Here is a 12593-nt window from a genome sequence, read left to right on the forward strand (position 1 = left end):
TTTAAAAGGAAGACTTTCAGTATTCTATATAATTGTTTGAATAAATACCCATTTTTTTAAATATAAAATATAAAGTATGTTTGATACAATAGTTTCGACTTTGCATAATTAGTCTATAATAATCGTATACATTTTTGTATTGTTACAGTTTAACATATAGTTAGCGATGTACAACTTTGCTGTTGCGACTCTTATCAGTGAGTGACATATTTCTTTTTTTTTTTTATTGTAGTTTTGCTTATATATATTTCTCTCTCTCTCTCTCTCTCTCTTTCTCTCTCTCTCTCTCTCTCTCTCTCTCTCTCTCTCTCTCTCTCTCTCTCTCTCTCTCTCTCTCTCTCTCTCTCTCTCTTCGCGTGTGTACAAATTCTTAAAAATACAATGCTTGACCACAAACAGCGCGCGCGAAGCGCGCGTTCTGTCATGTCTAGTATTTCGAAATTGTAAACCTTCATTTACTCTGAACCTAAAAGAGAAGTGAAGCACATCGCGCTTCGAGAAAATCAATCGGCATCGCGGAGAAGGGCCTTAACTGTTCGATATTAACGACATTCGCGCTGGTAATATCTTTTTATTAGTAAGGGACAAGCGCGCGCGCTTTGCGCACGCCATTTGCTCTCTCTAAAAATTCGCATGGTTTGACAACTGCAAATAACACGACTGAAGTATGTCGTATCGCACAAGCGAGACAGCCAATTAGTATCGCGGAAAAGCGGCAATAATACTTCGAGATATGCGACTAATGCGACTAATCGACTTACATGCCTTTTTTAGAAGTGGATAGATATTCGTGCATGTCATTCTTTTGCTCCGATAACGCGTCACTGCACATATCCGTGAGTAAAAGTTACAATGGCTCGCATAATAGACTGTATTTCCGAAATTTATCATAAAACGTCGGACAACTTTTCCATAACATATCCATAATTTAATCGGAAAACGCAATCGGAAAAATTAACCATCGGACATGCTATTTAATTGATTTATCCGATGAAAAATTATCTGACAATAATACCTACTTACTGGGTAGATAAAACGACATAACTTAATAGATTATGGAGCGACAGTGAATAAAATGGATATTGGACCTAAATATTACGTCAAATAGACGTAATATAATGACGTCGTTATAATGTCATTCGAAAGGCTTAAATACGACGGTCATTTCTTTGTAATTTAGCACGTCATTCGTACGAACGTGACTAGTATTCGACGTCAAATTGGCGTACGTTTGCTACATGGGTAATACGTCTACAAATACCACATAAAATTCCTCAAATGTCACGGTGTCCCACGAGTGAAATTTTACGTTTACTTTACTGAAATGTACGATAAAATTTCACAAACTCTCACAACGTTTCTTCGCAATGCCACGTTGTCCCACGATTACATGATTTTCAGGATAAATTTAAACAGAGAATTCTCTCCGTGTGGTAAACGGGAACAATGAATAATATCAACCCTTTCGTTCCTGAATATAAATTTCTTTGATATTGTGGTACTTATAATATGTACATATTTGTAACACTCAGGCCAAAATTTAATAATAATTATTATTACTTCTTTATTTTGCATTAGTAAACATTTGTTTAAGTTTTATCTGAGTAACAATGGATCAGCTAATAATAGTTAAACTTTTTTTATATTACGGTGTGGGAAGCCCACTTCCGGAGTTTGTCCCCCTTTTTTGGTTACACATTGTATAATATACGTATACCTGTATTGTTATTTATTACTGACAACCTCAAGAGACCAGTATGATTATATCTGTATTGTCTGAATTCAAAACACGTTGAAATTTCGTCGTTTCCTTCGGAATAGGTCGGTCATACTTTAAAGTGGCAAACCTGTTCCCCCCCCACCCTCTACTTCCTCTACCACTCAACGATTTCGTAGGTTCAGCAGTAGCATTAGACAGACAGCCCTAAAATAGTTACTTGTGGATCATCGGAGCTGAGGACGGGACTTGTCGCGTGTAAAGTTAAACTGTGCAATCTCGCGGTCGACTCCGACGATCAGTGGTCATTGTTCAATCGATCGTATCGTTAGTACAAATTGTAGGTAAACGGGAAAAGACCCCGCCTTAATCTAATAGGAATTGGGTTTCTGCGGAACTGTCTTAAAATTTGATATTTGTAGTCCTCGGCATCCTGAACAAATTTCTCCATGGGCACAACCCCCGGAAACCAACTCGTCGCCAGTTACAAGTCGGTAAAGGTCAATAAATAAACCTACACTGAGAAAAATTTTTATCAGACAAACCAATAGTTTATCCGATGGAAAATTTTCTCACTGTACGATTGCTTAGAAACGACGTGGATGTGGCGATAACTGGCTCCTTGTGTGTGTGCGTGTGTGTACACAGTAGAGATAAGTAGAGATAAGAAACCATGGGTCGTTGACTTCCATGGTATTTTGCGACTCGAAATTCCCTCTGTCGTGTGTGTGTGTGGGTTTGTAGGCTGTGTGTGTGTGTCTGTGCGTGCGCGCGCGTGTGCGTGCGTTCATGTGTGTGTATCAACGCTTGCAAACAAAACAAGGCAGATGCCTTCTGTTAGCCATACTTGATCAACCGGCAATTAATCTTGGGAAAAAAATTAATGAATTGTTGTAATCAGAAAATAGTTGATAAAATAGCAAATAATAAATTAATCACGTATACTGAATGAGAAAACTCAAATCTTCCAACAGATAACTCACCCTGTATATCAATGTTCAATATTATAACATACTCTTTTCGAGCAGATTTCTGTGCACCCCTACGGCGCGTGCGAACACACACACACACACACGTTCACACACGCGCACAACAATCCAGTTTGCCGCCACGTCGTTTCTAAGCAATCCCATATAAATAGCCCATTATGTTAGACTTATTTAGTGATTTTTAGCGACTTGTAACGGGCGAAAGGTTGATTTCCGAAAGTTGTGGCCATGGAGACATTTGTTCAGGATGCCGAGGATTACAACATATCAAACTTCAAGACAATTCCACAGAAACCCAATTCCCATAAGATTATAGCGGGGTACTTTGTAATACTGTCAATTAAAAATAAATGTAATTTAACTTAAACTATTTGCACAGGTGCCAGTTCAGACAAGAATTCTTCTCCGGACTGCATTCCGCCTCCTAGCGCTCGCATATATGCACTCTCTTGAGGATAAGTCAAAACTACTCGAAAATAAATGAAATATTACATACCAGTGCTATTTAACTGCAAAATATTGTTCTAGTAACAGACGTTCGTAGCGATTCGTATCAGCGACATCGCTAATGTGAAATACGCTTTACCAATTATTTGCTCGGGAATAAGTGTTTCGGACCTTCAAAAAGTCTTAATTCTCCTAAATTCAAGAAAGTTTTCGAGTAACACACGCCATGAACGTATCAATTTTATTGTCAATCGTAATTGGTATCCTCGCCATCGTTCATTACCTCTTCAGAAATTTTAACTTCTTCAAAAGACAACATGTGATCCACATACCGCCAATGCCAATATTTGGTAGCTTGGCTTCACTTCTACTTCGTCAATCGTCATTCGTCGAGCTCAGTAAGAGCATATACAATTTCAATCGAGACGCAACATACATTGGATTTTATGCCATGACGAAGCCGATACTCATGCTGCGCGACCCGAAGCTTATCAAAGAAGTCGCCGTCAAGAATTTCGACAAATTTCCTACTTCGCCCGTTTTCCTCAATTGTAATGATGACGTTTTCACACGGAATTTACTTGCTCTACAGGACACGAAAAGATGGCGGAATATAAGACATTTACTGAGCCCCTTCTTTTCATCTGCTAAAATGAAAGCTTTATTTACTTTGATGTCGGAATGCGCTGTGGTCTTTACTGAATTAATATCAACAGAGAAGGGAAGCGATATGAATATGAGTACTATGTTCGATAGATATACGAACGATGTAATTGCTCTGTGTTGTTACGGAATGGAGACCAATTCTATGAAAGATCCGACAAACAAGTTCTACATTTTCGGCAAGAGAATTACTCATTTGTCGATAATTGCCTCACTGAAGTTCATTTTCATTAGAACCTTTCCGAGACTCGGACGAATATTCAATATAAAACTTATGGACAATCAGGAGATGAGATATTTTCAGGCCAGTATAAGGAACGAAATCACCACTCGCTATGCCACGAAGATGACACGTCCGGATATGATACAATTGATGATAGATAATAATGAAAGCAGTGCAAAAAGAGTGCAATTGGATATGGACGACATGAGCGCACATGCCTACTCTTTCTATTTCGCTGGCTTTGAAACTAGTTCAGCCGTGATGTCTTTCATAGCTTATAATATTGCGACTAATCCAGACGTGCAGATCAAGCTGCAGCAAGAAATAGATGAAATCCTGAAGGAGTCGAACGGAAACGTAAATTACGAAACCATTAACCAACTCGAATATTTAGACGCGGTGGTAAAGGAAGCACTCAGACGTTTTGCGTCTTCCGTCACAGAAAGAATGTGCAATGAAGATTTTGAATTGCCCCCTGCGTTGCCGGGGGAGAAGCCTTTCATTGTGAAGAAGGGCATGTGGGTTTGGATTCCGATACACGCAATTCATCACGATGAGAAATATTATGACAACCCCGAGGAATTTTGCCCGGAAAGATTTTTAGATAACAAAATTGATACTTCGCTTTATTTTCCATTTGGATTAGGGCCGAAAATGTGCATGGGCTATAGATTCGCCACATTGATGACGAAAATCGTTATATTTCATCTATTAGCTCGATGCGACTTGAAACCCTGCTCGAAAACCAAGTCACTAACGTACAGCAAGAAAATGATACAAATGATGCCGGAGAATGGATTTTGGTTGAATGTTAAGCAGAGAAACAATATTGAATGGGAATCTCAACTGGACCGCGCTTTCTAGATGTTCGGCCATGGCAAAAAATTTATTTAAAAAATAAAAACACATTCGTAAGTATTACATTTATCTTATTAATATTATTAATAAGATTTTTGAAGCTTAGTTGGTTTTTATTCATTTGTCAACAATGCGACAAAATTATATCATTGATGGCATTAGATAATACTATTTTCGTGTTACTCAATTATATGTATAGTATAAACGTTTGATGATATCTTTATTGAAACAAAGACGATGACAAATAAATTCGACCGTTTTATGTGACTCACAGAACAAATAGTAGGAACGTTTTCCGGTCAGGACTGAAACTTGTTGCCTAATTATATTTTTACGGTTCGTTGTATGTACAGTACCGGCCAAAATTATATCATCTTTCAATTTTTTGAGCATAACTAGATTTGAAGTGCACGAATAAAAAATTTCGGCCCGCAGTTCGTGTTGTTGAAGAAAGGACGCGAAACTATTAGGCATCCTGTCCTAATCGTCAATACGGCGATAAAAAAATCTTTTTCTTGTTTCAGATCTGGAGGAATGACAGAACAGCTTGTACTACAGAACTAGTTCACACATATGCTTGTGTGCTATGTAATACGGACGCTTTACAATGCATATATAATTACAAAAACTAGTTTTAATATTTCTTAGGTGAAAAAAATTTTAATTTTGTACTGTAATATCTTTTTTTGCGTTTATTGCGATAAAAATTACCACATTCCTCGATGGTCGAATTGGTGAGACGTTCGTCTAGCGAGAGGAAGAACTGTCCAGTTTAAAATTCTGGCTGAGGTATTATTTGTTGCAATAGACTTAAAATTTTAATTATTTAGACATATATCCTGTTTTGAGTCTTATTTCTTTATTACTTCTTTTTTTTAATTTAGTATGGATTATACTCTAAGATTTGATATAAAATGTAAAACTATAGCGTATTTTTCTATAAGTGTTTCTAAGTTCTATAAGTAAGTATAAATTCTTGTATAGAGTACCGGCCAAAATTGTATTACCTTTCGACTCTTTTGAGCTTTTTGAGTATCAACAGAGAACTAGTTTTAAAGTACACGAATGACAAATTAAAAAATCATGGTGTGTTTTGTAAAATTTTATTACCCTTCGTGTACAAGATGCACCTGTTATCATGTGTCTATAGTAAAATGGTGAGTACGTAACTATATTAAATTGGTTACTAGTTGTCGAAAGAATGTAACTGAGTTAAGTTACAGTTACAGAAGGAGAGAAAGTAACGAAGTTAAGTTAGAGTTACCAAAAAAAAAACTGTAACTGTAACTTCGTTACAAGTAACGAGTTACTTCCCAACCCTGGTTAAAATGATAGATTAAATTTTTTCAAATAAGGCAATTTCATTAACTTTCGAAGGTCTTTCTTTGAAGAAACGAGATCTCATCCGAGAAGGATTTATTCTATCATCGAGTTATTAAATATTTTCTGATTATATTTTCGGATAATGTTATTTTCCGATTATCTCTTTAATTGTATTGAAGTGTGCAATTAATCGATAGATGTTACAATGGTAACAAACTCAGTATCGCTATAAGTCAAAGTGGGAGGTACTATTACCGAGCGTATTGAAAGGGCAGTGCCGTTAGTCTTGGTGAATGATAGTCCCGTGCATCCTCCGCTTGATCAAGTCATTCGCGTTGGACAAGTCGGCAGGAAATTAATCGACTAGGTAGAAACGTTTCTCTCTTAAGGATAACAAGACGAACTTTGCTGTTTTTTTCCCTCCTTTAAGATTTCATTATTACATCCGAGATTTTTTTTCGCTCGTTTCTGATTTATCATGTAATATGCTCACCGTTTTGTTCCGCTCTAGGTAGTGCGAAAATTATAGATGTACGTGAAATAGACACTTATAAGAATAACGCTAATTGTTAGAATTATTATGAAAAAATTGTAAATACAAAGATACGATACGTAACATTTTATGATAATTATTGTAATGTTGTAAAAACGTGTTAGATCACGCCAGAATATGGCACAGAACATGGCTCGCGTAAAAATTGCACACTAGCCCAATATAATAACATAGAAATTATAGCATATCAATTTTTCAATATGTAACATAGTAAGCCATATTCTTCATAAGTTTATTAGTTGTAATGTTATCGTCTGATTAAATATCCTTTAGCATATTGAATGATACTAACTTCATCGTATTATTGTAAGAATATTGTAGGAAGCAAAGGGGAGGCTCTAAATCATAATATGATTGAGACGAGGATTGCCCTAAACCTCGACAGGTATAGAAGCTAATAGCTAAGCTAAATCCTATCCGTTTATTGACTTAGCGGCGGTAGGACATAATCGATAACATCTTCAATTGATTAATCCTATCTATTAGCACGTCGTGGTACTGGTCTGAGATCCTCGAGGTCGTACGAGCCTCTGCAATCGAAACACGGGCGATTTGGTTGGCGAGCGTTGTGCGCAAAGCGATCTAACTTCGAGAAGAAACTTGAATGATTAGGGCACAAGCGCTGCTTCCGGCTTTGAAACCGTTCGTGACCTTCCTCTTCGGTGTTGCTGTCGCTCGCGCGGTGATTAACGACGTGGCAAGAGCGGCTGCTACAGTTTATTGGAAGCGGCCCATCGATGATGTATGCGAGCCTGTTCCGCGAGCATACGGAATCTTGTTCGCTTCGCGAACAGTTGGCAATAAAGCGAGCGGTTATTAACGTCATCATCATCGGAAAGAAATATCACGAGTGGAAAATATACCTGTTAAATTATCACAAACTTTATAGATTGATCTTAGATCTCACCCTTCTTCAAAGAGTGAAATTCAAGAGAAACCTATACAATTTTTAAAAAGTCATTTAATTTATTTAACAGCTTTTATCTGTCTCGAAATTTCCTTTGCATTATATAAATATTATATAAGATCGATACATAATTAGATAAATATTGCATAGGAAAAGACGTCTTTAAAATATCTTTTAAGACATATATGCATATTTAAAAAATGTCTTAAAGACGTTTACGATACCTTTTAGATATATGTATACTGTCTAGGATGTTCTCTTAAAGCGCGAGTATAATAGTCATCAAACGTGATTTCAGGATTTGTGATATATCAAATATTTCTTTTATGAATCTATAAATATTGTCCTTTTTCTGTTAATTTGAAAGTTTATCATAAAACTGATTAGTTAACCGTTAACTATATTATTATTCATTTAGTATTTTATTATTCAATTGTATAATTTTAAATGTGTTACAAGAATTGCTCTAAAGCAACTTAATTAACATCCAATTAGTTTTAAAATTTTTATCATTTTAAAATGATATTTTTATGCAAAATAATTGTTATTCAAACATTTTATTAACATATTAAAAGTTCAACATTTTTAGCATGATACAAGAATTGTGGATAGAAAATCAATGTCTAATATAATAAAATCTGATCCATTCATTTTCCATGACATTAATTCTTTGACAGTTTCTCAAAGAAATACGTTGTTTTGTTTTAAACAAATTTTCATCTCAACATTTTTTACTATATATTTGATTATACATTGTTTAATAGTCTTTTAATGATAAATTTATTCTTGTTGTACCTTATTCTTTAACCTAATTATAATTTAAATTTAATTATACATATATAGTAATCGTTATATCGATTGCAATATTTTTAATAGAAGCTGTGAACTTAATTCAATATCCATATCGGCAAATGCAATTAACTGCGTGCCAATTTTAAATCTACTTGATCAATCAAACAATTAGTTGCCATTTAATTAATGGCTGTTAATTATCGTATTCCATAAGCTCTTCTATCTATATTTAATTTTTGAATGCAAGATTACAAGATTAATATTATGTATACTGGTAGAATCTTGAGCAATTATTTTATTATTTTGCTTTATAATTCTTGTTCCTAATTTTTGAACATCTTTCTGATCGTGAGTAGACGAATCATTCTGACAAAGAATTACGTATAAATACAGAAATATTTAGATCAATACTATTCTATGTGTGTAGAAAATTTTTATTTTTATTTTTATTTGCATTTGCCTATTAAACTATATGTATATATCGCTTAGCATTTCTTACTTTCAAGAATTTGTTAAATACGCGTTTGCAACAAAAAGGATGCACTATATCGCAGTACTTTTCAGGATTCAACTTTAGAGAAGGCTTGAAGAACTTTTATTTTTTATCATTTCTCTTATTTTTTCCTTTTTTAAATATTTATTGTCGACCACCATTGTCGCATGGTTATAATTTTTAATATAATCATATTTAAGCTCATTCGAGACAAAATAAAAAATCAAATATGAAAATATATCAATTTTATAACGCAAATTTACAGAACATTTTTTTTTAACTAGACGAAGTACGTATTTCTTATAGGTTTTTCGATGTTAAAAGTGATGTTCTTGTAAACGAAATTTTACCAGTACGTCAGGTTTCCGAGAAAAAATAAAATATAGCTAAAAAAATGGTTTTCCACATGCCCTTCTTCCATTTTCACAATGCTTCACGCCTTTATAGCACAGAATTGTGAACTTTTCCAAAATGAAGAATTGCCTATAACTTTGAAAATATTAATTTTTCGACGTATTTTTTTTAACACTTTGTACCATCATAATTAAATAATGACATAACCAAATATATACTTCAGTGCCATTAGACATTATTATGTATGATTTAGCATAACATTTTTCGTGAAATATACGAGGTGTATCCCAAGAGTATCCGACCTCTGCATACAGGGTGAGTACAAAGTACCGGACCGGTGAAATATCTCGACAAATATAGGAGATACGGAAAAATGTATATCTTTGTCCTTAGGCATCCTTTGTGAAAAACAGGTATTCAGTATTTAGGGTGGACCTTTAGGACTACCCTCATCAAGCGGCACGACCCAACAGCTATTCAGTCGGCAACGGTAAGTAGGTACGCAGTTGTGTGAGCGTTGAAAATTCCGAGCGTTGCATTTCACAAAATTCGTTCCATGACTGCTTACAGAAGAACAAAAGAATTCTCGAGGTGAAATTGCCGAAGACATCCTGGGATTCATCAACAAAGATCCTGAGTTGCTTGAAAGAGTGCCAAGTTTTTGGCAAAATTTAATACAAATTCTCTGCTCGACTCGTTCAGTCATTGTAAAATGCGACGCTCGGGGTTTTCGACGCTCAACGTGACATTTCGAAGAACTTTGTGAGAGTTTTTGAAATTTTATCATACATTTTGCTAGTAAAATGTGCGGTAAAATTTCAATCGTGGGACAACCTGGCATTTCGAGAAATTTTGTGAGAGTTTTTCGAAACTTTACCATACATTTTAGTAGCAAAATGTATGGTAAAATTTCAAAAAACTCACATGTGTGAAATTTGTAGACGTATTAAGAATGACCAATGCCTTTCCACATGAACCTATGCACATATCGACACATCTTATGATAAATTTCGGAAATACAGTCTATTATGCGAAACAAGGGCTACGTGTAATAAACAACTTCCCGCGCGCCTAGCAATGCCGATCGCGGGACGGCCGCATCTTGAACCGCGAGCTTCAATTGGGCGCATGGGCGTATCCAGAGGGGGGCAGGGGGGGCAGCTGCCCCCCCTAGACTCAATGAGATCCCCATTGAGATTACGAATAATATAATTAATAGATTTGCCGAGGACTCCAGAAAATTAATTTTTATATAAATAAAAAAATTTTTTTTATAAGTACGTAGTTTAATTTATGCTGCATAATTCACCTACGAGTGAATCCTGTTCTGCCCCCCCCTAGACAAAAGTCTGGATACGCCCATGATTGGGCGGAAAGGCCGGACTAAGACAGCGATTTTTAATAATTGATAACTCGTTAACTATGGCGAAAATTGCAAAGAGGACTTTTCGACTCAGTCTAGTCCGCTCTATTCGTAAGAGGTGAGGCGGGTATAACATAACACCCTGTATATTTAGAAACTCTTTCTCGGGTATTTGCACGTAACCGCCGAAAGTTTTTTCCGTCGCTCATATCGAGATCGCATGATTTGGAAAAAACATTTGCGGAAAATATGATATGCACATACGCAGTTGATTATTGAGATGGAATATCTTGCATAATCGATTCCTTCTCTAATTAGCTTGCCGATTAATTATTCAGCGCGGCTAAGCTAATCATAGTTAATCTATTGATTAATCACAAATGTGCTCTATCTTGCATGATGCCTGTATTCAAGAAAATCGCGACGATCACGAAAGCTTTCATCACGGCTTTTGGTGATCGCATTAATTGCGTAAAGAAATTAATTGAAACAGGGCTTCCAAGCAGGATTTAACGAAGCCCAAAAATTTCTAGCAATCTAAAATTTTGCAAAAATTAAATACGCGTGAATCATGAAGCTATAATCTATTTTAGCTGATAAAATCTGACTTTCCCTATTTCTTTTTCAAAACGTTTGAAACGTTTCGTTGTCGCGTTGTCGGAAAAATACAAAGAGATCCCGATGCCTTTGTCAAATCGACGAACGATACAACGATTCTCAAGATGCAACGACATCTCGACCTAGTTTCGCGATCATTAAATATTGTCAGGCGTACCGTGGCACGGCGTCGGAAGTGCAAGAAGTGCACATTATTAAATTCCTACGGTAACGCCCGCGCCGGTTATTTTTCCGCTGGCGAAGCTCGAGCGCTTCCCAAGATTGTTCGAAACGCGGCCGGGCCGATCGCTCAAACACGCGCCGCGTCTCGGCCAAATCACTTGGAACTCGAACGATATTCCGACCGCACGTGTCGATCGCGGGGAAACTCGCGCTGTTTGACAAATGATCCCACCTGGCCGTGGCACTTTGCTAATTCCCCCAGCGCCGATCCGCCTTGCCTTTCACGACGTCCTCGCGCGCGCCTTCGTCGGCCCTTTCCTACTTCTTCGCCCCTGCGCAGATCCATCTCGGATAGTGGATACGTTCCTCTCCTCGGCTGTGAAAACTACTCAAGAGTCGTTGATGGAAAGCATTTTTATGGTGCTCGCGCACGTCCGCCGCACACCGCGGACTGCGGAAAATTTATCATTTTCCTGGGAAATGGCAAATGCGCGCTATGCGTTATCAACGGCGACACGTATGCAACGCTCCGGAGATCGATCATTCGCGTTAAACCCATTCAGACGTTGGCGTTGCGAGACGGCGGGCCGCGGCGGTTCGGAATTCGGAGGAAAGAACGAATTTCTCGAGCTCGAGCGTAACACACGGGAATATAAATGCCTGGCCAACTCAAGTCGCGCGCGTGTCGCGTGATGCTCGAAAAGCCATGCCCCTTTTTAAATATCGGCGTTTCACGACTATTGATTATGTGAAAAATGACATTACTCTCCTACAATTACGACTTGGCGTCAAAGGACAATCTTTCGTATTTTCTGAAAGCGAAGTTCGAGGGAACGAGAAAAATTGGCCCATACAATAAACATGCATGAATGTAGTAAAATGTTTAACGAATAGGACTTGTTTGATGGAACATATGCTTGTATATAACTTCGCTTCATTTTGCAAAGTATTATACGAAATAAAATATGATAATAAATAAATTCCACTAATTATAATAAATAAAATATCGTATAACCTTCAGTCGCAATTTTGCTTTTTGTAAAAAGAGAATGCAAAAGTTATTATATGGTAATTATGAAAAGTTACAAACCCATTCATTACAAATTCAACTCATTTATTATAAGAAAAGGG

The 12593-nt window shown here is 36.6% G+C and overlaps 1 protein-coding gene across 2 annotated transcripts in view; it reads left to right on the forward strand.

The window, feature by feature from the left end:
• LOC105560005 (cytochrome P450 9e2-like) overlaps positions 1–5575 on the forward strand; it is a 13928-nt gene extending 8353 nt beyond the window's left edge. Inside the window, exons 1-4 of one of the 2 annotated variants that reach the window (XM_012008729.1) lie at positions 689–836; positions 1897–2057; positions 3086–4950; positions 5422–5575. In XM_012008729.1, the coding sequence (XP_011864119.1) occupies positions 3380–4903 (1524 nt within the window). In that variant the 5' untranslated portion in view covers positions 689–836; positions 1897–2057; positions 3086–3379 and the 3' untranslated portion in view covers positions 4904–4950; positions 5422–5575. Of the gene's footprint in view, positions 1–688; positions 837–1896; positions 2058–3085; positions 4951–5421 lie in introns of those variants that run through there. The other variant, XM_012008727.1, reaches the window with a different exon arrangement.
• Positions 5576–12593: the final 7018 nt, after the last annotated feature.

This window comes from Vollenhovia emeryi, unplaced genomic scaffold (genome assembly GCF_000949405.1).
Source record: "Vollenhovia emeryi isolate VEMERY1.0 unplaced genomic scaffold, V.emery_V1.0 DF939246.1, whole genome shotgun sequence".
In the NCBI taxonomy this organism is placed as follows: Eukaryota; Metazoa; Arthropoda; class Insecta; order Hymenoptera; family Formicidae; genus Vollenhovia; species Vollenhovia emeryi.